The 26786-nt window shown below is 39.8% G+C and overlaps 1 protein-coding gene across 2 annotated transcripts in view; it reads left to right on the forward strand.

Annotated features, from left to right (window-relative positions):
- The window catches only part of NYAP2 (neuronal tyrosine-phosphorylated phosphoinositide-3-kinase adaptor 2), a 321871-nt gene that overhangs the window by 112721 nt on the left and 182364 nt on the right, over positions 1-26786 (forward strand). For both annotated transcript variants that reach the window (XM_059879087.1, XM_024981706.2), the window contains one exon: positions 25331-25632. In XM_059879087.1, the coding sequence (XP_059735070.1) occupies positions 25331-25632 (302 nt within the window). The remainder of the gene's footprint in view (positions 1-25330; positions 25633-26786) is intronic.

A 26786-nucleotide genomic window follows, 5' to 3' on the forward strand; every position in this document is an offset into this window, starting at 1 on the left:
AACACTTATTCTCTCTTTCTCACTTTAGGAACGTCTAATTTATTTAGGAACAAAAACTCAAAATTACAAAATTAACTGGGAAAAAATCTGTTATATTTGCACTTCTGAGGGCTAAGAAAGTAGAGAAGCTTAGAGAAATAGCTATTAGTGAGAGTGAATTGAAGGATGAGTAGATGGTATATTTTAAAGGACATGTAGAATTTGCATAAGTGGAAAGGATATCTTCTGTGAAGAATGAATTATCCCCTCATCCCCCTGTCTAAAGCAGGTCCCCTCCACTTTCTTTCATCACATCTTTCACTTCCACTCTATTTTCTTCCTTGCTTGCTGAGTTGCTTTAGTCATGTACGACTCTGTGACCTCATGGACTGTAGCCTGCCAGGCTCCTTTGTCCATGGGATTCTCCAGGCAAGAATAGTGGAGTGGATTGCCATGCCCTCCTCCAGGGCATCTTCCTGACCCAGGGGTCAAACCTGCATTTCTTTTGTCTCCTGCATTGGCAGGCAGGTTCTTTATCACCTGGCATTAGTCTTGATCACCTGGTTCTACTGGTCTCTTAAGTTTGGGAAAGATAAACAATCTTGGTCTCTGTTGAAAGACGGGGACCTAGTACACTAGCTGGCACAGATAGGTCTTCAATAATTATGAGTTTAAATAGCAAATTGTTAATTAATCAGGTATCTGTGTTTTTGAAGGGGATTATCAGCAAAGAAAGGATATTGAGAAGTATAGTATCAGAAAATAAGTTTGAATGTGTATGGTGCTGTCACATTAGAAAATATTTTAAGATCAAATACTGTTAGGGGCATTTGAGCAAGGGAGTGTTCCGTTTAATGGATCTTCAGTAGAGTGACCTAGTAATGCTCTGGGAGAACCATGAGAGGAGAAGGCTGCAGAGGAAATCTGGTTCTTTGCTTGAGGTCATCTGCATGTGATGATGACAGCCTTGCTGCTATTACCCAGAACTGGCTGATCATGACTTCCACACTTGATACACCCATGTTCGTCATATGTTCTTCATATTAATATTACAGCACAAGGACTCGGGTGTTGAGGCTAGTTGCCAAGCAGTGATAATAACAATTGTTCATAAAACTTAAGCTGCTGGCAGAAACACAAGTTTTACAGCAACTGGGGAGGAACATGGAGATGATTGCAAGACCAGTAGACAAGAGGTTTCAAGAAAGTGTCAAAGGAGATTTGAGATCAAGCAAACAGAGGTAGTGAGCAAAAAAAAAAAAAAAAAACAGGTGTTGGTAGTCAATGATACAGATGCTTAAAATTAAGGTTATGGGGGGAGTGAAGTTACTGGTTATTGAAAGGATAGGTTCTATGAGAGAGAGGGCTGAGATAAGAAGAAAAAAAGGAAATATTTGAGGAAAAGATTTCAAAAAACTGAGTGGCCAGGGAATGTGCATATATTTAACACTGTGTGTTACATATTTCTAAGTTAGCCTAAAATTTACCAATTTTTCCATTTTTTAAACTGACTTGAAATGAAAATCTCTTTTGGTGATTCCAATCTGGAATCCAGAGTTTGCAAATGCTTAAGAAAACTTAAAACAAATGTTCACAAATGACAGTTATAAATGCGGTAAAAATCAGCCTCTGCCAAAGAATCATTACGTTAATTGTCCTCCTTAAGTTGAATCATTCCTCAGAAAACAAAAAAACTTCCTTTTCAATAAGACAGCCATGAAGTCACATGTCCTTGCTCCCCTTAGATGTGCATAAGAAGGGTTTATTTCAATAGGGTAGATCTTAAATTCAAATGTGCTTTCCATTAAACTGTAAACCCTGGGGGCTGTGTATTTTTCACTATTGTGTAACACAGGCAACAAATAACAGATGATAAATATTATAATGAGGCCAGCTAAGATACCGCATCCATTATAATGGGGAAATTGTTTCTTTTTATTTTAAGATGCACTGTGGGCATTAAAAATGTTGCTAAACTGTTGTGATAATAGCTTCTAATTTGTTATGAATAAAGATGTGTAGGAGAGGATGAGGTTTGATCAAAAGCAAATTTTTAACACTGGACCCTGAAGCCCTTAAGGGTTGCACTTTAAAGTGAATAATCCAAGTGCATGCATTGACAGGGAGCATTCGGTTCAATCATTTTGTCTGAAGGAAACCAATCTGGGAAATTGTTCCCGGAAAGTCATTCTAGAAAAGCAGAGCCAAGCTTCTGACCTCTGCATAGGCTGTCTACAGCATCTATATTTCAGTCTTTTATATTATTACATTTGGGTGCATTAAGCAAATGTAAACCTGATGTGTATAAAGACAGCACACTGGCCATTCCGTTTAGAGTAACTAATGTATCTATGAATGAGTGTTTCGTTCTTAAGCAGTATCTCTAGTGATTCCATTTACAAGTCACTCATTATATGGATGAGAGATAGAAGGTTGGATTTTAAAATGGCAGGCATTTTTTAAAAATGAACTTTAAAAATGCCAAGGAATACAGTTGTCTCAGACTTACCAGTTTGCCAAGATAGTGTGTTCAATAGAAAAAAAATGGTTTCTGTTTTTAAACAGGAAAAACACTTCATGAATATAACCTGACTTTGTTTTATGCTCACATTTTAATGCCACAAATATCATGAATGATTGCTGGGTAAGGTATTATAATACTACCCTAGTGGTAGGTGAAAGAATCTATTTGGACATGATTTCTCCAGTAGCCTTATGGTCATATGGTGATGTACAAGCAGAGCTAGAAACAGAAATCTCCCAACTAGGGTGGAAAAAGCATGCATACAGTGTGTGTGTGTGTGTGTGTGTGTGTGTGTGTGTGAGTGTGTGTGTGTGTGTGTGTGTGTGTTTGTATGCGTATCTGTCTGTCCATGTGAGATTTATAGTGTCTTTTTTTCTGTAAACGCAACAATTATAGATTTTTTTTCACTTTATCAGTACTTCCTAGAAAAACAATGGCTTGAGTATTTATTTAGTTGTAGACCTTGAGCTCAGTCTTCTTTAGAGGCTGGGAATTTCTGGAAGAAGTAAAATTCTCTAAACTTCACTTTACCTCTTCACTTCCTTCCAAACCAAACTTCTATTTAAAAAAATAGTCTTACAGACTTATTTATTGAAGAAATTTCTAGACAGTTTTAATCCTTTAATTTAATATACACTTGGAAATACTGAGCTAAAATAATTTACTCTATATTCATTTTCATTATTGTCTGAATTTACTTAAAATTCCTAAACATTTACATGTTACTTTCTATGTGCAAAGAAGCATACCTGATACTATGGGAGATAAAGAAATGTACAAAATTTGATCCCCATTCTCAAAAAATTCTAGAATCTCATGTTTGTGTATGATAGCTGTATGGCAGAAAGTGACAAAAAACACACAAGAAATTCAAGACAAAGGAGAGAGAGTATTGATAAAAGGCTCAGGGAGAATGTGGCACTCAAGTTAGGCTCTGAGGAACATGAAATTTATTTTTTTTTTCAAATGGAGATACAGTTTGAAGAGGAAGTGATCCCAGGGAGACATAATTATGGAGTGGGTGGAAACGAGGTTGGGCCATATGTACAAAGTCTGAATTGCCTTACAGATAAACTAGACTCTATCTTGGGTAGTACTGAAGGCTCTATAGAAGAAAGAGGTAATTTTATTTCTTTCTTTTGTTTTTAGGATCATTGTTGAGGTTAGTGAATATTGAGGTGGGATTCAGATAGAGAATCAACTTAGTAGCCAAGACAAAAGTTAATTAAAGTCTCATTGATGGTTTGAAAATAGGAGACCCATGTGAGAGCCAAAGAGAAGAGGAAGGATTTACTGACCAGAATGTACATAGGAAGATTGTAGGTATGAAATTGCTTGGGAATTTCTGTTCTGTGACTGGTAGCATAAGGATGCTATTGAACACCAAGTTTCAATAGAAGGAAGTGAGAGGTGATGCTGAATTAGTTTTGGAATATACTGGCCTTGTGTATCAAAGGGATATCCAATTGAAAATACCCAGCATTTGTGGGGAGTGCAAGTATATGTCTCAGAATTTAAGAAACAATAGAATATTGGATTTAGAAATCAAGTGAATAGAATAGAATGTTGAACTCTTGAAAATTGATAGCTGTCAAGGACATGTATAGAGAAAGGACAATAACGGAAATAGAACCTTAGTTTATACTGAAGCCTGAGGGCAAGGAGAGAAATCAGTAAAGATAACAAGCAGGAGCAGCCAGAAAGATGAAAAAATAACAGAGGACATTTTCAGGGAAGCCAAGAAAAATAGGACATTCTAGAAGGCAGCTGTGGTCTAAAAGAGTGAAACCAGCTCTAAAGAGACCAACAAGAATCTAGACAAAGAAAAAAGAAAATCTCCTAGATTATAGGCTTTGCAAGGAAAGAGTGTTTTTTTAAGGAAACCATTTCAGTAGACTTCAGTGGCAGAAGTCAGATAACAATGGACACAGAGAGGGTGTGATCTGTGGATCGGTCACAAAGGAGGCCAGACTTTTGAGAATTTTATGTCCTGTTTCAAGGAGCATCTTCAGCAGCTAACAATGTTTTGGATGCAAAAGAGATGTTCAGTAAATATTCGCAAATTAAATATAAATGAATGACCTAATACATGAATGTGAGAGAAGGAAGAAAGGCAGGAAGGTAGAGTAAAAGGGGAAAGAAGAAGACAGGGAGAGAGGAAGAGTGAAAGGGAAAAAGAGAAAGAATGAGAGAGATGGGCAGAAACTCACACAGGTTTGAAGGAAAGTCTTTCTAAAGAAAGGGGAGCCTGGAATCTTCTGGATTGTCAATGAGATTAAGCCAATGGAGAATGCAGAAGGATGAATGTATGTCAGAAAATCCTATGAGAGAGACTGAGTCAGAAAACCAGAGGAAGAGTATATAGCTAATGATGTGGAGAGAATCACAGATGAAGAAGCAAGGGTCTCCTCATTAGAGGGTAACAATCTTCTCAGTGAAAGAGACTTTGAGGTGAGCTCTACTGAGGGCCTGGGCTTGAATTTACCAAAACCGAGGTGTCCTAAACAGTCATTATGCCGTGTACCATTTGTCAATATAATATTATCTTAACCTTTAGGGAAGTGGAGAAGGGAATGGCAATCCACTCCAGTATTCTTGCCTGGAGAATTCCATGGACAGAGAAGCCTGGTGGGCTACAGTCCGAGGGGTCGCAAAGAGTCGGACACAACTGAGCGACTAACACACCTAACATAACGCACATGAGGTCTCCTAAACAGTAATTATGCCATGAACCATTTGTCAGTATAATATTATTTAAACATTTAGTGGAGATAAACTTAGTTGTATTTGGATAATTTGAAAATACTATTTAGAAAGACATGATGATTATTGGTTTGATACGGAAGATGAAAGAGCGATATCTTTTTATTCATTGGCAGCTCATTTTCCACAGTTATTCTAGAACTTAAACTTTCTGAAGTGTATTATTCCCTTTCAGCCTCATAGCTCTATTTAAACTGCAGAATATTTCTGAGACCTGAGAAAATAGTTTGCAAGTAATATTTCACTGTGTTCAAATACTCTGCATTTGTAGGTACTTTCTATAATGCTTTTGAAGTTTCCTTTTGCCCAAAACATTTACAGCATCATTCCATTAAATTTTAAGATGCCATTACTGACAGAAGAGTATAGTTCAAGTAATTGAAAGGGTGAATGCCTTATGTTTAAGACAGACCTGACACTACAGCTTTTTTATTCTGGTTCCCTGATTTTTCTTGGCAAATTGTATCACATCACTTGTAGAAGGTAGGTGAATAGGTAGGTGGTTTTGTACTTGGGAACTTTACAGATTCAAGGAAAAATTATTTTGGGGGTGTAAAATCATGTGAAAAATAACTTTGGGCTATACAAATTCCTTTTTGCCAATATTATGGATAATACAGACTCGCCAAAATGTGATACATGTTTTGCTAGATCTGAACAAAAAACAATAGCAGAAACTTTCGGTGGTGATGTCAGAATCTAATGTGATGTCATGAATAATAGTTTGGGCTGGGAAAGTCATTAGGTACCCAAATGCTGATTTGTACCTTCTCAGAAAAGAAAATATCTTGAAATGGTACTGAAGAGTTTAACATTTGCTGCTTTCTGGAATTGTCCAGTTCTTGGCCTTCCCTGGTAGCTCAGCTGGTAAAGAATCCACCTGCAATGTGGGAGACCTGGGTTCGATCCCTGGGTTGGGAAAGTCTCCTGGAGAAGGGAATGGCTACCCACTCCAGTATTCTGGCTTGCAGAATTCCATGCACTGTATAGTCCATGGGGTCACAAAAAGCTGGACGTGACCAAGAAACTTTTCACTTTCCTGAATTCACGGCATTGCTTTGTATTTCATCACCACTAGGAAAATATGTTCTACCTCCAGAGCCATATCCAAAGTGCTTTCAAGAATGTAATTGTTCAAATAATTTTCTATGAGTAAATTAACCTTTTACATTATTTTATTGACTATGTAATCAACTGCACACAATTCTACCTGAATAAAAATTTGACTTCCTGTAGGTCAATGGCTATCTCCAAAACTTTCTTTGAATCAATTATCTTTGAGTCTTTAGTGGATAATTTTGTGGGTTTTTTTTTTTTTTTTGTAGGGAGGAAGGAAATCAGCCTTTTTTGAGGCTTATCAAAACTACTGTGTACCAGGCTCTTTGCTTGATGATTTTTTAATAGAATATAAATATAGAAGATCTGATTAAACAAAATATTGAAAAATTGGAGCAATATTTTTTAAAAAGGAACACATGAACCCATATAAAACTCTTTAAAATGTAAAGTAAATACACAGTTTACCAAATTGTGAAATACAGTCTTTGATTTATGTGTGCTTTCCCTAATTGGATTTCCATATAATCTTTACGCACAAAATGTGTCTATTAGTTTTCACTTTTTAATTTAGTTTCGGTTTCTTTAAAGCTGAGTCCAAATTTAAAGACCTTTGGAAAAACAAACAAACAAACACAGTTCAGACTCCTTTTAGATTTAACAAATTTACCCTAATCTCACCACATCCAATAACACCATTTTTTTTTTTTCAGTAAAACTCCTTATAAAAACCATTGACATAGTTTCTCAATAAAGTTTTTGGAGAAACTCTCACTAATTGTTCAAACTCACATTTCTTTGGTTTATATACTATTTGATAATATAGTTACAGGGACAAGTACAATTGACATAGCAGTTTTGAGGGCAAACTTAACTGATTCTGCATACAATTCAGTCTTCACAGCATAAAGGCCAGGGGCATTCAGAGTGCTGTGGCTGTTAGTCAAAATGTCTTACAAAGTATAAGAATTCTATCTAATCCAGGGATTTGTTAAATAAAAATTAGTTCTCTAAACTTCCACTGTGTCATTTCAGGCATCCAGACAGTCTATACACAGTATGACAGGTGACTATTAGAAGCCTCCGTTTTATTTGAACAGTGAAAATAATTATTGGATACTTGAGTTCCACAATGTCTTGGAAAACTTTTCTTTCTAATGATAGTTCTAAAATGCTCAAGTCAAAAGAGTTTTTAAAAAGAAAGGCTCTGAAAATATCAAGCAATTTTTCATGGATCATATCTTTCCCTCCTTTCCATTATCTCCACTTAACTTCCACTTGCTGCAAATAATTCATGGTCTGTCCCTCACGTAGCCCACAGACGAGAGGTGCTCTGATATGGAGAAGGACAGAGCCCTCTGTCAGCCATAGAGAGGTGTGGCAATCAAACTTGAAAAGACTGGCTCTTAGTACAAAGGAGCCTGGCAGCCTACAGTCCATGGAGTCACAAAGAGCTGGATATGACTGAGTAACCGAGCGCAAATATAATATAAACCTTCCTCAAAAAAACACATCTAGATTGTTTTTTTTTTTTCCCCTTTTTGGCTGCGTGGCGTATGGGATCTTAGTTCCCTGACCAGGGATTAAAACTGCGCTCCCTGCAGTGGAAGCACTGAGTCCTAACCACTGGATGGCCAGGGAAGTTTTTTTTTTTTTTTGAATTTTATTTTTTTTATTAAAAAAATTATTTTTTATTTTTTAACTTTACAATATTGTATTGGTTTTGCTATATATCAACATGAATCTGCCACAGGAAGTTCCTGAATTATGTCTTTAAACATGATTTAGCCAAAGGAAGAAGCTCAAGCAGACAGAGCAGTGTGACTGCTGGCTGAGGTCACAATTTAACCTGCCTGTGTCCTCAAGTCATTGCCGCCCTTCCTCACATAGTCACTCTTGAATTCTATCCCTGGATCAACCATCTGGAACAAAGTTAAGGTGGGAACACCTTGTATTTGGGTGATTTTAAGGTCAAGGGGAGAAAACATGGCAGATGAGATTTGGTATAGGATCGAAATCTGAAAAAACCTTGAGTGTCACATAAAAGTTTGGATATTTAGTCTGAAGAAATGGAAAAGCTATCACAGGGTTTTAATTTAGGGAGTGACATGAGCAAATCTACATTTACAAGGATAAATCTGGCGGCACCGTGGAGAAAGATCCGCTAAGAGGCAATTGCATTAATTTAGCCCAGAATTGATGAGCACCTAAAACCAAGCAGGCCAGAGGAAATGGAGAGGAGGGAATTAAACTGATCCCTGCCTTCAGATTACTCTTATAACAAGGATAAGAATTAATAGCCTGTGAATATTCACAGATTTTTCCTTTCTCCTTCATCATAAACTAAGAAAGTGGCAACTGAAGCAAACGAAGAAGTAGAGCAAAATGTGTGTGCTAAGTCACTTCAGTTGTGTCTCTGAGACCCCATGGACTGTAGCCCACCTGCCAGGCTCCTCTGTCCATGGGATTCTCCAGGCAAGAATACTGGAGTGGGTTGCCACGCCCTCCTCCAGGGGATCTTCCCAACCCAGGAATCGAACCCACATCTCTTATGTCTCCTGCATTGGTGGCAGGTTCTTTACCACTAGTATTACCTGGGAAGCACATAGAGCAGAATATTATTAAGTGTGCTTAAGAAATCTGGGAGTTATTCTTGAACTATGCCTAATTGTACACACATTGCTCCATTCATTTTGCTAATAAATACTTACTGGGTTTCCTATTTAAGCCAAGCACAGTTCCAGCCATTGAAATATGGGACTAACAGGTCCAGTGAAGTTCTGCCCAAATACCTCTGTAATTTTTCACTTTCTCTTGATTTCAGCTGTTAGTACACACATTCTCTTCTCTCCACTGCTATCCCTTGTCTGTGTCTTACTAATGCTCTGCATGACCTGGAGAGTCACTTCTTCCCAAGGGACTTCCCAGACCTTCAGCCATGGTTGGGGCCCCAGGACTTGTGCTTCCATTGCACCTGCCTCGTACTTCCCCTGAAAGAACATCTGATCACATGGGGCTGAAATCATGCTGGTTCAATAGCCTGTGGTGCCCTGAGAACAGGGACCTCTCTGCTCTGGTCACTGCCCAGCCAAGGGTAGGCACTCGGATACTTCATGAATAAATAGTGTGTCAATGAATTAAGTGGCTCAACACATAGAATTTTTTCTTCCTCCATAAAAATGATACCTTTAGGAAGCTAAACTTATCATTATACTTTAAACTGGCATTATGTTAGCCTTATGCCCAGGAAGCTCAAGGCCATTATATGTTAACATTCTATATTTCTAGCCTCTACTTCTAGATTGAGAAATGAGCTACATATGGTTAGCTAAACTCATTTGTAAAAACTTGGCATGTTCTCAAACCATATTCAAAGCTTATGTTAGTTTTGAGGATACAAATAAAACATATATTTTCCAGAACCTCCCCTTCTTCAGTTGAATTTTTGGAAAAGATCTCCCACATTGTGAACTTCTATAAACTATATTCTAAGTTGAATCTGAATATCATGATTTGATTTGAATTTTCCATACACTCTTATTCAAGCCATGACACTTTAAAGAGTAGAGAAGTCTCATTTGTGTATAGGAATAAGGACTGTTTTAATTTTAGATTTCAAAGTACCATAGATAATAGCATATGTTAATCTTAAAAGCACTTGTCATGTTTCAAGTAAAAATAAGTCTCTTAAAGATGTTCCATAGAATTTGTTATGCCTTTAATAAGCATTAGATTTCAGTTCTGTCTTTTTAGAACCTCAGAAGTGAATAATAAGAACGTTGATAAAGTTTTAAAAAATCTCTCTACTCCCCATTCTAAGTTCTTCACTTTATGACCAATCAATGGGCCACAATATCACCTTCAAACTTTTGGCAATAAACACTTATGATAAATAATGACATATTTGTTTTGCAAGCATAACTCACTTGCCATGACTACCTTAAGGCCTAACTTTCAGAAAAATCTTGAGTTATCATATTTTTTTACAGAAATAACCATAAAATCCATTCAAAAGATCTGCTGAACTCTGTATGATACCTAACTTATAATTATGACAGAAAATATAGATTATTTATTTTTATTACTTTTCCATTTTCAAGCAGGATCTTCCCCTTCCCCCCGATTTGGTCTTTTAGTATATTGCCTGATGATTATTGCCAAAGCCCCCTTGGAGAAATAAGCAACATGTATATTTACTCTTGAAGTATTTTTTCTTTTATGGTGCCAAATAGTGGACATGTACTCAACTTATACAGGGTACCTTGCTAGGTGTCTTTGACATATTTGATCTTTTTTAACTTATAATAACTCTGGAAAGTATTTCATACCTCCCTAAAAATAAAGGTTAATGGAGGTTCAGAAAGTTTGCGTCGCCCTTCTAAAATTAGATAGCTAGTCAATGGTTGATTACACATTTAATATTCTTTCTGAGATACCAAATTTTAGGCAGAGTTAAAATATCTTTTAGTATGGAGAAATAATACAATTGTTGCTTAAGTATATCAGTTTTAAATATAATATCTGAAGTTAATAGAAACTTTATCCCTTCTTTTTGGGACAGGTTTCTTTGTTTCCTATCGTTTTGTTTTGCCTTTATAAGTCACCACAGCAGGTAATAAAAAGATATATAATGATCCCATTTTTAACACTTGGTCTTAAGACCCGAGAAGCATCAATAAACAGCCAGACAGGAAATTGATGTCTGGAAAAAAATGTGAGAGAGTTAAGATATTAGTGTAGCACGAAAGTAGGAAACAGATATCACTGAGGATATGAAGTGGTGAAAATGACTGTTTGAGCCTAAGGCAAGAAATCCACATATTATGGCTCTGAATAAGCAACTTGGGCTCAGGGAAGACATTAATGGTAATGGTGAGTGAACAATTTGGAAGAAAATATGAACACGGTTTGATGGTACTGGAGCCCAGTTTCCACATCAAAGTGTACTGCATGAGTAAAAACATACATTTAGGGCAAACATATTCAGTAGTTAACTACTTCCACTTATATTGTTAAATAGAAAGCATATTTTCAAGCAATAAATAAAAATGACACATTAATTTCCTGCCGTGTATCATTCCTGGTCCTTTCCTGAGAGCAACTACATTTCTGAGATGTTAGCCCCCACTAACATTTATTTAGTAATTGCTACATTGTGATGGTTCATTTAGAACTGCATTACGATGTAAGTGCCAGAAAACCCAACTATACTGGGCTTTAACAAAAGGGAATTTAGTATTTGACAAAACTGATGAGTCCTAGGATTGATCTATGTGGTCAGGTATCTGATTCTTTGCGACCCCATGAACTATAGACCTCAAACTAGCAATTCTACAGGAGAAAGGGTCATCATCAGGGTGAATGTAACAGAGAAGATACTAGAAGGACACTGAGACTCACTCTAACACCATTTTGTCCAAAATTGGTCTTACACCTGACCACTGTGTGTGTGCTCAGTCATGTCTGACTCTTTGTGACCCCATGAACTGAAGCCCACCAGTTCCTCTGTCCATGGGATTTTCCAGACAATAAAACTGGAATGGGTTGCCATTTCTTCCTCCAAGAGATCTTCCCAGCCCAAGGGTCAAACCTGTGTCTCCTGCATTGGCAGGGAGATTCTTTACCACTGAGCCACCTGATCTAGCTGCAGACATATTTAGATCCAGGTCTACAATGACACAGACCTGATTCCACTAGTCTCCCTTTGTACTGGCAAGAGGGTTGAGGCACGTTTGAGCTGCTACACAGTACCTGGGTTTACTGTAGTTCAACCAACTTGAGGAATTTTCCAGTCTCCACAATAGTCACAGTGGCCACAGGGATCTAGTGGTTGATTGGCTGAGTAACATGTTAGACTGAGAGGAAGAAGGCTGATCTCCACATAGGAGTTACCATTGCCAGGAGTAGAGAGAATGAATCCCAGGGAGGCACAGATGACAAATGTTCAGGAAATCCTCTAAGCCATCCCTCTCTTTCCCCAGAGTGGACTTACTTCCTTTCTTCATGTTTTCCTTCATAAAACATGAATGTTTGAGCACTTGTAATATGATGGTGTTTATAGCAGTGAGCAAGAAGACAAGACTCTTGCCTGCATGAAGCTTGAGAGGAGTGAATGTGAAGAGCCACTTGTACTCATCAAGGATTAATGGGACTGTGAAGATGAATTGTATGACAATTTCCATCCATCAAAAATTGTAGAAAATGTAATGAATCATGCTTTCTCTTAAAAGTCTAACTATGGGTTGGGGCGTATTGCTGTCAAAAGAGAGACAAGTATAACATACCAATCTCTTGGTTCTTTCTATATCTAATTTTTCATAAGCTCAGGTTGTTTTAGTGGGAAATGGTGCCTACAAGAGGCCATTGCTGAGGGGTTGAATGACAAGTTCTAGAGCAGGAGCCCCCTGGTGAGTGAGATAGTGGGGACTCATGGGGCAGCAGAGGGTCAATAGCTTTTGGCCCCATGTAGCTGTGGAGAAAGTAAGAGGAAGATAGCATGAAATACAAACTTTTTAATTAATTATTTTATTGAATAAAACATTAATTTCCTTCTATTCATTCATTGTAAAATGCCTAACATGAGAGATTTGAATAGTTAGCAGATAACAGTGGTCAACTTGCCCACAGGCAAGTTTTATTATCTCCTTTAAAGATACAGTCTTCATTTCCCTTTCAGACTTTTGCCATTTATTTTATGATTTAATTTCCCTTCTCCCTAATATGATCAAATCATCTTAAAAAATCAACAGAAAAAATTCCAGGTGGTTCAGAATTTTGCAAAGGTATAAATACACTGGATTGTGCATCAGGGTCAGAGATGGATTTTTGAGCTTAGCTTCACAGGACTGTTTGACTCTTTGTGACTCTATGGACTGTAGCTCTCCAGCCACCCCCACCCCCGACCCCCGCCAAAAGGGCTCCTCTGTCCATAGAATTCTCTAGGCAAGAATACTGGAGTGGGTAGGCATTCCCTTTTCTAAGGGATCTTCCCAACTTCCCAACCCAGGGATCAAACCCGTGTCTCCTGCATTGCTGGCATATTTCTTACCACCTGAGCCACCAGCACCCTGGGTCAGGAAGATCCCCTGGAGAAGGGAATGATATCCACGCCAGGATTCCTGCCAGGAGAATTCCATGAACAGAGGAGTCTGGCGGACTATAGTCCGTAGGATCACAAAGAGTCAGACACGGCTGAGCAACTAACTCTTTACTACAACACTTTTCACAGAACTGTTACTCCCTCCCAAAAAAAATCCAAGCAAGCAAACTCTCAGGTAACCCCTGAGTTTGCATCCCAACTTTCTAGATATGCTTGAAAGAGGATAAACATATGAACTAGGGTTCTATTTTTTTCCAGTGGTTCCCAGGAAGACTCTATTATGAGCTATTGGCATGTTTGCTTCAAAACTACCCAGAGAAGCAATATCTCTGTCACTCTTAGAGTTGACATCTCACCTTAGCAGCTCACCCTTCTCAGAGGTTGTGTTTTCATCTCTGAAAAGAGGCATTTCTCAGAAGGAGATAGAAAACATTAATGCTGATGGATTTTCAAGAAAACAGCAAGACAAGTAACAATCTCTGTTGAACAGTGTTGTCAAAGCAGTTTTAAAGTTCCTGTTTTGTACCTTTCTTTGTCAGTCTTGATCAACAGGTACTTTAAAAAATCAAAGCAAAGTATTGAAGAAAAAGGCTAGATTATTTTGAGTTAAATGTAAGATTCTGTTTTGACTTTGTGTGAAGTTTTGTTGAGGATATGTGGTACCATACACTTTTTAGAGATGTAGGCTAACACTGCAAATGATGATCCCATAAACAAAATTCTGGAGGACTGGACTTAAAACAAGGAATTGCAAAGTTAAAATTATTGACTGCATATTATATGTCAGTGCTGTGCTTAGTCGCTCATCTGTGTCTGACTCTTTACAACCCCATAGAGATATCCTGTCAGGCTGTCTGTCCATGGGGATTCTCCAGGCAAGAGTATTGGAATGGGTTGCCATGCCCTCCTCCAGGGGATCTTCCAACACAAGGATTGAACCCGTGTCTCCCACATTGCAGGAGGATTCTTTACTCTCTGAACCATGAGGGAAGCCCAAGAATATTGGAGTGGATAGCCTGTCCCTTCTCCAGGGGAACTTCCTGGCCCAGAAATCGAACTGGAGTCTCCTGCATTGCAGGCAGATGTTTTACCAGCTGAGCTCCCAGGGAAGCTTATTATATGTCAGACTCTGTGGTAAATGCTTCAGTATAGCATTTTAAGTTAACCTGATAATAATTCCATGGGGCCAGTACTACTATTTATCTCTTAAGGAAATAGTCTTTGGGATCAGTAGCCTAAGGAGAGGTGCTAAATGATGGAGCTGAGGACAGAAACCACAACTCAGTGATTCCAGAGCACATGTCCAGCCTGTTCATAAGCCAATAACTTGTTTGGAGAAGTTTACACATATTTTATACACACTTCCAGGAAAATAACCTCCATTGATTTAAGTAGTGCTTTATTATTTAATTATTTTATAATAGAAAAACTAACCAACAATTAGATCTGGCAACATCACCTTCATTGTGTGAGAAAAGTGTACTTGTTTAAATTCAGTGTTATGAAACTTATTTGTATTTTTATAACATTAGATGTGTCAGGCCTAGTCTATCTTGAGCGCTAGAGTCTCACTGCAAAAAGACTCTGCCTTCTTCAGCCCACATAACTTTCACTTCAAGCCAAGTATTCCTGTATTGGAGTTGGTTCTTACTTCCCTAACCAGCATTTAAATGCTCAGTCTGAGGCAAGAGTCTACCCTATTTTCATGTGCATTTCTTATTTCTGGGGTCTCACTTCTGTTTTTAGGCTTTCTCTTTCCTCCTTCTTTGGTTTCCAAATGTCAGAGATTATATGATTGTTCCCAAGTATGTCAGTTCATGCCCTCCAGCTTGCAGACACAAAGATAGATGGAATTTAGAATAAGAGATTTATTGAGGAGGATGCCTGGGATAAGAAGGGAACAGGAAAAGGAAGGAAGGCCTCGGGTCACAGTGCAGCATCACACCTGTGAAAGGAGAGGGGCAAGGAAAGATAATTGGATAGGAAGAGCCTTAGATCATGGTGCACCTATGGGGCAGGCTCAGCCAGCCCTATGGGAGAACTCAGACACAAGGACTCCCACACTAGGCAGAAATAGCCAAGTCCCATACCTCATCATGCTCAAGCATTAGCCAGGAGCTTTCCATGGGCAAAGTGGCCTTGACCTAAATGCTGAAGCTGATTTGAAGACTCTGTGGCTGGTGGCTGGCAGCTAACCACTGTCCATGGAGAAATTTTATGGCTGCCACAACTGAGCTCTTATGCTCAGCAGATGCTCTTCTGCAGATCTGGGGACGAGCTCTTTCATGGCTCCCATTGGACTCTTCCTTAAGGGAAACTTACAAGGGAATTGTTGGTATGATCAGCTATAGGTTCCTTCCTTCCAGTTCAAATGCATGCCAAGTCACTTCAGTCATGTCCAGCTCTTTACAACCCTATGGACTGTAGCCTGCCAGGCTCCTCTGTTGATGGGAATTTCTAGGCAAGAATACTGGAATAGGTTGCCATGCCTTCCAGGGGATCTTCCCAACCCAGGGATTGAACCTGCATCTCCTATGTCTCCTCCTCCAGCAGGTTCTTTACTATTAGTGCCCCTGGGAACCCCATTCAGTTCATATAGGGGCTGCAATTAATTCTCATTATCTCCCTCCTCCCACACTTATTCTAAATTCACCTTACTCTCACACAGCTAATACCTCTGCTGGTCTCTGTCACTCACTTAGTAGTGAAACAAATTTAATGAGAGGTTGGGATGTCTGGTAAACAAAACCTTCTCTTGCTAGGTTGCTGCATGTGCCCTTTCAAAACCATACTGGGCACGGGAATATCCAGGGATGTCCCACACATTTTTATCTCTGCCCCATCTTGTAAGAGTACGTGCACCTTCTCCTATTGATTAGGGTACATGATCTCTTCCGTAATGGATACCCTGGTTTTTTGCCTGCTGGCCAGTATACAAAGAGAGCTCAAATTACTTAGGAGGCAGCTTTGATGTTCCATGAGATCCTTGCTGTGTCGTCTAGAAAGAGTGTGCCTTCTTTGAAGACCAGGACTTCTAACACAGTAGAGACCAGAATTATGGGGATAAGAAACAGAAAACCCCTCAATGGGTTGCTGGTTGTCAGCTACCTTAATTCCTAACATCAAGTCTCCTCTTAAAGACAGATCTCAGAGTCATATACCACAGGTGCTGTACCAGCGCTTGGCCCTCTACCTCGGAGAGGATTATACATCCCCACGTATGGTCATGTAATTTGCGGTGTTTTCCTGTTGGGCAGATTCAGTCCTCACCCATCAACATCAAGCTTGTGGTTTTAGCCAATGAATGTGAGTTCATGATATCTATACCCGATCTGAGCAGAAGCTTTGAGAGACATCGTGTGGTTCAGTTCCAGTTCAGCCGCTCAGTTGTGTCTGACTCTTTGCGACCCCATGGACTGCAGCATGCCGGGCCTCCTTGTCAATCACCAACTCCCGGAGTTTACTCAAACTCATGTCCATTGAGTTGGTGATGCTATCCAGCCATCTCATCCTCTGTCGTCCCCTTCTCCTCCCGCCTTTACTCTTTGCTAGCATCAGGGTCTTTTCAAATGAGTCAGTTCTTCACATCAGGTGGCCAAAGTATTGGAGTTTCAGCTTTAGCAACAGTCCTTCCAATGAATATTCAGGACTGATTTCCTTTAGGATGGACTGGTTTGATCTCCTTGTAGTCCAAGAGACTCTCAAGAGTCTTCTCCAGCACCACAGTTCAAAAAACATCAATTTTTTGGCACTCAGTGTTCTTTAGAGTCCAACTCTCACATCCATACATGACTACTGGAAAAACCATAGCTTTGACTAGATAGACCTTTGTTGACAAAGTAATGTCTCTGTTTTGCAATATGCTGCCTAGATTGGTCATAACTTTTCTTCCAAGGAGCAAGTGTCTTAATTTCATGGCTTCAGGCACCATCTGCAGTGATTTTGGAGCCCAACTGTGTGGTTCAGTGAGTGTTTTTCCCTTTCTGCCATGAGAACATATCCTAGTGGGGGTTAGTTCCTAGAATGAAGAAGACATGTGGAGTAGAGCCACAGCTCATGCACAGCCAACCCAATGAATACAAGCAAAAAATAAACCTGTGTTGTTAAAAACAACTTAGTTAAAAATGACTAAGAATTGGGGATTATTTGTTACTTCAGGATAACCTAACGAGATCTTACTAATGCATGGTAGCTTGTCTTATCTGTGATATTTTCCCTGGTCTCTGGCAAGTCATCCTTGCCTGATTTCTGATACATGTGTCTCTCTCCCTGTTTCTAACTAACATACATCTGTCATAAATATCTTTAAGTATTGTTCTTAATATTGCTGGGGGTCTCTGGATTGACTACATCAGAGATATCTGGATATAGTTTTTAAGAAATTATTGGCTACAGAATTTGGTTCATTGGCTACAGAGATACTGATTCAACAAATATGATTCAGTAGTTGTCAGTATGGGTCTAAATATTTGCATATCTTAAAAACTACACATAGTCCTCTCATACATTCAGGAGTTAGTTGTATGTTATATTCCATAGCCTTGGACTGCAAGGAGATCCAACCAGTCCACTCTGAAGGAGATCAGCCCTGGGATTTCTTTGGAAGGAATGATGCTAAAGCTGAAACTCCAATACTTTGGCCACCTCATGCGAAGAGGTGACTCATTGGAAAACACTCTGATGCTGGGAGGGATTGGGAGCAGGAGGAGAAGGGGACGACAGAGGATGAGATGGCTGGATGACATCACTGACTCGATGGATGTGAGTCTCAGTGAACTCCGGGAGTTGGTGATGGACAGGGAGGCCTGGTGTGCTGCGATTCATGGGGTTGCAAAGAGTCGGACACGACTGAGCGACTGATCTGATCTGATCTGATCTGAATTATCTTTGCTGGTCTCTTGAACCTAAATGTACCATAACTTTTACTGCTCAATTTTAGCCTTGGATAATGGCCTTTCTATCAGACTTATCTTAGCCCCATATCTTCATCCTGCATTTACAGCCTGGTCAAATGAAGTTTCACCTGAGACCTACCATTGTTTAAAGCATACACTGAATTTCTCTTCGGAAAAGTTGTTAGTGTGTATGTGTATTTGTGTGTATGCGTGTGTGTCTCTGCGTGTATACATGACATATACGAACAAAAGAATAGAGAGAGAAAACTGTACTATGCTGAAAAAGGTTTTGAACATTTTGAAATGAAGCAGCAGAGCTAATTATCTGTCTGGGAAAGGTACATATTTAGGTTTTGAGCTATTTAGGTCAAAAGTAACAGAGAAATTGCTGATACAATTACTCCTAGTAACACTCTCATAAATGCCTGTGTGCATTCACACATGCATAAATCCCCTCACGTGGATATGTTCCTGGGAATGACTGTCTAAATAAATCCTCAAAGTACCTTTTGTTCAGTGATATGGCAGTGGAGGTAAGGAAAGGATGCATAGAATGATTGAGGCAAAGTTAGATGAGATCAAATGTTTCGTCTTCCATGAGAAAGATTAAGGTCACAATCATCACAAATCAATGATAAACCTTCCCATTCCATCACACCCTGGTCCACCCTCTACCACTTCTGCCTTAAATTCTTACTGATTTTGCACAAACTGTTCCATTTGAATTTATTCTCACTTATTTTTTGACTGACATTCTAGAAGAAAGCCTAGAATATGAAATGCATGAGGACACTGAATGGATTTAGGAGACTGACCACTATGATGTGAAAACTGCCACCTAATCATTTGCTCGATTTCATTCATGTTTCTAGATATCAACTGCTCCAGACAGTACACTAAAGTTCCTTTATTTTGTTTTGCAAAGACAGTATGTCTAGAGTTTATCAACTCAAAATACTCAGAAAAATGTGAAATAAATATAAAAAACATTTTTGATTAAATAGCAAACTGATCAGAATTAAATGCCAGAATCAGAGTCACATGTACTAGTTGGATCCTTTCTGGCTCTATTCTCAAGGGTCATATAACTGTCATAACTGCTTCACTGAAGATGGAAAAAAGGCTCATTTACCATTATTGTTACTACTGGAATTAAAATGTATGACAAACCTTAGAGTCGCGAAAGATACAATGAAGAGACAACTAAAATTAAAATTAGGACTTCCCTGGTGGTCCAATGGTTAAGACTGTAACTTCCACTGCGAGGGACAGGAGCTTGATTCCTGGTGAGAGAAATAAGATTCTGCATACCACATGGCATAGCCAGGATAAATGAAAAAATAAATGAAATTTAAAGAAATAAATTTTTAAAAGGCATAAATAAACATGTTTGGAAAGGTAGATTCAAGAGGCTTCCAAAATTCATATGCTCAAAGATACTTTTTATACTTCATACATGTCTAAGAAAATTAAATATTTCTAACAGTGCTTCATTTTATTCCCTCTATTGATGAATGACCATAAATGGGAAAAACTCTAGAAAAGCATCTTTTAAAAATTCACATTGACATTCATGTCCTTTCTGTTCATAAAAGAGTTAACATTACTTAATAGCATAGAAAAAGGCCTAAGGGTCATTTTCTCTATGATAAGTTGAGCTTCAGACTGAGAGAGATTTCTTATGAATTAAATTTTTTTTTCAAACATTCCTATGTGAAACTTAAGAAACTTACATTTGGATACCTCTCATACTTTGGATATTTATGAAGTATTTAGAAACTGTTCCAGAATTGGATGAGATTTCAACTTCATCGCTTTATTTTATTCAGTGTGGCTAATTCATTAGTTCAGCTAATTTCAGTTCAGTCACTCAGTCGTGTCTGACTCTTTGCGACCCCATGAACCGCAGCACACCAGGCCTCCCTGTCCATCACAAACTCCCAGAGCCCACCTAAACCCATTTCCATTGAGTCGGTGATGCCATCCAACCATCTCAACCTCTGTTGTCCCCTTCTGCACCTGCCCTCAATCTTTCCCAGCATCAAGGTCTTCTCAAATGAGTCAGCTCTTTGCATCAGGTGGCCGAAGTATTGGAGTTTCAGATACCATATCAGTCCTTCCAATGAACACTCAGGAATGATCTCCTTTAGGATGGACTGGTTGGATCTCCTTGCAGTCCAAGGGACTCTCAAGAGTCTTCTCCAGCACCACATTTCAAAAGCATCAATTCTTCAGCACTCAGCTTTCTTCACAGTCCAACTCTCACATCCATACGTGACTGGAAAAACCATAGCCTTGACTAGACGGACCTTCGTTGACAAATAATGTCTCTGCTTTTTAATATGCTGCCTAGGTTGGTCATAACCTTCCCTCCAAGGAGTAAGCGTCTTTTAATTTCATGGCTTCAATCACCATCTGCAGTGATTTTGGAGCCCCCCAAAATAAAGTCAGCCACTGTTTCCACTGTTTCCCCATCTATTTCCCATGAAGTGATGGGACCAGATGCCATGATCGTCATTGTCTGAATGTTGAGTTTTAAGCCAATGTTTTCACTCTCTTCTTTCACTTTCATCAAGAAGCTCTTTAGTTCTTCTTCACTTTCTGCCATAAGAGTGGTGTTATCTGCATATCTGAGGTTATTGATATTTCTCCTGGCAATCTTGATTCCAGCTTGTGCTTCATCCAGCCCAGCATTTCTCATGATGTACTCTGCATATAATTTAAATAAGCAGGGTAACAATATACAGCCTTGACGAATTCCTTTTCTTATTTGGAACCAGTCTGTTGTTCCATGTCCAGTTCGAACTGTTGCTTCCTGACCTTCATACAGGTTTCTCAAGAGTCAGGTCAGGTGGTCTGGTATTCCCATCTCTTTCGGAATTTTCCACAGTTTATAGTGATCCACACAGTCGAAGGCTTTGGCATAGTCAATAAAGCAGAAATAGATGTTTTTCTGGAATTCTCTTGCTTTTTCCATGATCCAGCGAATGTTGGCAATTTGATCTCTGGTTCCTCTGCCTTTTCTAAAACCAGCTTGAACATCTGGAAGTTCATGGTTCATGTATTGCTGAAGCCTAGCTTGGAGAATTCTGAGCATTACTTTACTAGCGTGTGAGATGAGTGCAATTGTGCAGTAGTTTGAGCATTCTTTGGCATTGCCTTTCATTGGGTTTGGAATGAAAACTGACCTTTTCCAGTCTGGTGGCCACTGCTGAGTTTTCCAAATTTGCTGGCAGATTGAGTGAAGCACTTTCACAGCATCATCTTTTAGGATTTTAAATAGCTCAACTGGAATTCCATCACCTCCACTAGCTTTGTTCATAGTGATACTTCCTAAGGCCCACTTGACTTCACATTCCAGGATGTCTGGCTCTAGGTGAGTGATCACATCATCATGATTATCTGGGTCGTGAAGATCTTTTTTGTACAGTCCTCTGTGTACTCCTGCCACCTCTTCTTAATATCTACTGCTTCTGTTAGGTCCATACCATTTCTGTCCTTTATCGAGCCCATCTTTGCATGAAAATTTCCCTTGGTATCTCTAATTTTCTTGAAGAGATCTCTAGTCTTTCCTATTCTATTGTTTTCCTCTATTTCTCATTGATCACTGAGAAAGGCTTTCTTATCTCTCCTTGCTATTCTTTGGAACTCTGCATTCAAATGGGTTTATTTCCTTTTCTCCTTTGCTTTTTGCTTCCCTTCTTTCACAGCTATTTGTAAGGCCTCCCCAGACAGCCATTTAGTTTTTTTGCACTTCTTTTCCATGGAGATGGTCTTGATCCCTGTCTCCTGTATAATGTCACAAACCAGATCTAGTCCCTTAAATCTATTTCTCACTTCCACTGTATAATCATAAGGGATTTTATTTAGTTCATACATGAATGGTCTAGTGGTTTTCCCCACTTTCTTCAATTTAAGTCTGAATTTGGCAATAAGGAGTTCATGATCGGAGCCACAGTTAGCTCCCAGTCTTCTTTTTGCTGACTGTATAGACAGTCTTCATCTTTGGCTGCAAAGAATATGATCAGTGATTTCAGTGTTGACCATCTGGTGATGTCCACGTGTAGAGTCTTCTCTTGTGTTGTTGGAAGAGGGTGTTTGCTATGACCAGTGTGTTCTCTTGGCAAAACTCTGTTAGCCTTTGCCCTGCTTCATTCTGTATACCAAGGCGACATTTGCCTGTTACTCCAGGTATCTCTTGACTTCCTCCTTTTTTGTATTCTAGTCCCTTATAATGAAAAAGACACGTTTTTTTGGTGTTAGTTCTAAAAGGTCTTGTACGTCTTCATAGAACCATTCAACTTCAGCTTCTTTAGCATTACTGGTCGGGGCGTAGACTTGAATTACAGTGATATTCAATGGTTTGCCTTGGAAACGAACAGAGATCATTCTTTCATTTTTGAGATTGCACACAAGTACTGCATTCAGACTCTTTTGTTGACTGTGATGGCTACTCCATTTCTTCTAATGGATTCTTGCTCATAGTAGTAGATATAATGGTCATCTGAGTTAAATTCACCCATTTCAATCCATCTTAATTCACTGATTCCTAGAATGTCGACGTTCACTCTTGGCATCTCCTGTTTGACCACTTCCAATTTGCCTTCATTCATGGACCTAACATTCCAGGTTCCTATGCAATATTGCTCTTTACAGCATCAGATCTTGCTTCTATCACCAGTGACACCCACAACTGGGTGTTGTTTTTGCTTTGGCTCCATCCCTTCATTCTTTCTGGAGTTATTTCTCCACTGATCTCCAGTAGCCTTTTGGGCATCTACCGACCTGGGGAGTTCATCTTTCAGTGTCCTATCTTTTTGCCTTTTCATACTGTTTATGGGGTTCTCAAGCCAAGAATACTGAAGTGGTTTGCCATTCCCTTCTCAAGTGGAACCACATTCTATCAGACCTCTCCACCATGACCAGGCCATCTTGGGTGGCCCCACATGGCCTGGCTTATTTTCATTGAGTTAGACAAGCTGTGGTCCATGTGATCAGATTGGCTAGTTGTCTGTGATTGTGGTTTTAGTCTGTCTGCCCTCTGATGCCCTCTCTCAGTGCTTACTGTCTTACTTGGATTTCTCTTACCTTGGATGTGGGGTATCTCTTCATGGCTGCTCCAGCAAAACGCAGCTGCTGCTCCTTACCTTGGACTTGGGATAGCTCCTCTTGGCTGCCGCCCCTGAGCAGCTGGGGTAGCTCCTCCCAGCTGCTCCTGGCTGCTCTACTAATTTATTAGTAGAAATAAGTTACTAGTGTAACCAAAGGATTCTGGAAACTGAAGAGAGATTGACCATTATTTTACTGATTTAAGCAAGTATTTCCCCACCCTTTCTTTCTTTCTTCCTTCTTTTCCTCCTTCCTTCCTTCGCTTCTTCACCCATTCCTGTCTTTCTCCCCCCTTGTATTCCTAACAGAACCCCCTTTGTGGTTGCTGTTTGTTTTGTTTTTCCCTTTATGCTAACTAGGTAAAAGTAGGGATGAGCTTGCGAAGTAGAAAAGAAATTCAGTTGCTGCCCTCTCAACCTCAGTCATGTGTCAGTTGTGTCCACTCAGTTGTGTCCAACTCTTTGCAACCCCATGGACTGCAGCCTGCCAGGCTCTACTGTCCATGGAATTCTCCAAGCAAGAATATTGGAGTGGGTTGGCATTTCCTTCTCCAAGTATATATAAAATAGATAACTAATAAGGACCTATTGTACAGCACAGGGAACTCAACTCAATACTCTATAATGGCCTTATGGGAAATGAATCTTAAAAAAGAATGGATATATGTTTATGCATAACTGATTAACTTTGCTGCACATCTAAAACCAGCATAACATTTTAAATCGACTATACCCCAAGAAAATTTTTCTGAAAAAGTAGTCTGCGAGTCATTGTCACAGATTCTTGTTTCCTTTTTAAGCCACTGGCAAGATCTCAGTTCAGTTGCTCAGTCGTATCCGACTCTTTGCGACCCCATGGACTGTAGTATGCCAAGCCTCTCTGTCCATCACCAACTCCTGACTTTACCCAAACTCATGTCCGTTGAGTCGGTGATGCCATCCAACCATCTCATCCTCTGTTGTCCCCTTCTCCTGCCCTCAGTCTTTCCTAGCATCAGGGTCTTTTCCCATGAGTTAGCTCTTCGCATCAGGTGGCCAAAGTACTGGAGTTTTAGCTTCAACATCAGTCCTTCCAATGAACACCCAGGACTGATCTCCTTTAGGATGGAATGGTTGGATCTCCTTGCAGTCCAAGGGACTCTCAAGAGACTTCTCCAACACCACAGTTCAAAAACATCAGTTCTTCTGTGCTCAGCTTTCTTTATAGTCCAAGTCTCACATCCATACATGACTACTGGAAAAACCATAGCCTTGACTAGATGGACCTTTGTTGGCAAAGTAATGTCTCTGTTTTTTAATATGCTGTCTAGGTGTTCTTTGGAAAGACTGATGCTAAAACTGAAACTCCAATACTCTGGCCACCTCATGAGAAGTGTTGACTCATTGGAAAAGACTCTGATGCTGGGAGGGATTGGGGGCAGGAGGAAAAGGGGACGACAGAGGATGAGATGGCTGGATGACATCATTGATTTGATGGACATGAGTCTGAGTAAACTCCAGGAGTTGGTGATGGACAGGGAGGCCTGGCATGCTGCAATTCATGGGGTCGCAAAGAGTCAGACAGGACTGAACGACTGAACTGAACTGAAGTGTCTAACAAGATTTACCTGAAAGTAAAGAAAGACAATTGAAGATGAAATGTTCTATGTGGTACTTTGGGGCTTTTTTTTTTTGGATTCCAATTTTTGAGTATCTGAATACCAGTATAGCAGAATTTCTGATAACGGTTAAATCATGCTTTAACATCATATTGAATGCCAAAGTATAGAATATATTCACATTGTTGGAAATGTTTCTTCACCAGTCTCAAGCTAAAACGTGAACTGTCATCAGTTATAGATACACCTGTGCCCATGACCTTGCCCATCCTGGCTCACCTGGCACTGGTTTCCTCTTTCTCTTACAGCATAGGTGGAGAAGTGGGGCGAGGCCACGAAGGAACTTACGTGGGCAAACACTTCCGCATGGGATTCATGACAATGCCTGCGCCCCAGGACCGGCTGCCCCACCCTTGCTCCAGTGGCTTCTCCGTCAGGTCGCAGTCGCTGCATTCGGTCGGGGGCACAGACGACGACAGCAGCTGTGGCTCCCGGAGACAACCACCCCCCAAGCCCAAGCGGGACCCCAGTACCAAGCTGAGCACGTCATCTGAGACGGTCAACAGTACGGCGGCCAGTAAGAGCGGGAAAGGCCCTGAGCGGACTGAAGGTAAAACCAGCCAGGCCCATTTCACCTAGAAAGAGGCTTCACACCAAGTGTCCAGGCCCGTATATCCACCAGCATTTGCCTGGGTCACATGATCTTGTCTCCTCCACCTTAAGTCTTAGAAAAGAAGAATCCAGGGGCAATGGCTGTTCATTGCAGTGTTGCCAAATGACACCTCCCACAATATATTTAATTTATATCACCTGAAAAGGATGTGTTTTCTAGCCCCCTTTAAGGGGCTTTGAATCATTAGGAAATTATTTTGCCTAGAAGTATATCTAAAATCTATATTTTCTTGCTTTTATTCCTATTACTTGTATAATTATAGAAGTATTATGAGATTCCCAGGTGGTGCTAGTGGTAAAGAACTCACCTGCCATTGCACGGGAGGTGAGAGGCAGGTTGGATCCCTGGGTAGGGAAGATCCCCTGGAGGAGGGAATGGCAACTCACTCCAGTATTCTTGCCTGGAGAATCCATCCCCTGGACAGAGGAGCCTGGCAGACTGCAGTCCATAGGGTTGTAAAAGTGTGGGACATGACTGAGCAACTTAGCACAATTGGACACGTCATGAAATCATAATGGGGGGCTTTGTAATGCCAGAAAATATAAAAAAGAAAAATTGTAATCATCTTTAGAAATAATCATTTCTTAATCATTTTGGTGTACTTCCAGTAAATTTGAACTTATGCATGTATGTGTGTACATTTGTAGCCTCTACTTCAATCCCTGTCTTCTGTTTTTACCATATCTACATTTTTTTCTCAGCCATGAAGTACATAAATCAAATATATCTTAGTCTCTTTGTTGGTCTATAATTATAAATTAGGTCAGATTAACCCCAGATCTCACTGGTACTTTAGCCTTGCTTGAATAAGTCAGTTTCAGCTTTCCTGAAATTTCCCCGAGAGTCCCTTGCAGGGCGAGTAGTCCCAAGTGAGTTTTGATACAGGTGCATTCAGATTGTTGTGTGAGTTGTGGAAGATGCTTCAGGGCATCCAGTGCTGACAGGACTGGCTTGACAGCATGTTTCCTCCAGGTCCCATGGTCTTTCTCTTACCCTGCCTGTCCCTGACATTCTTCCCCAGTGGCTCACGTGAGCACCTGGTATTCCAAGTTTCCCAGTAGCTTGCAACAAAGAGTGGACGCCAGCTGGTC

This window comes from Bos taurus, chromosome 2, assembly GCF_002263795.3.
Source record: "Bos taurus isolate L1 Dominette 01449 registration number 42190680 breed Hereford chromosome 2, ARS-UCD2.0, whole genome shotgun sequence".
Classification (NCBI taxonomy): Eukaryota; Metazoa; Chordata; class Mammalia; order Artiodactyla; family Bovidae; genus Bos; species Bos taurus.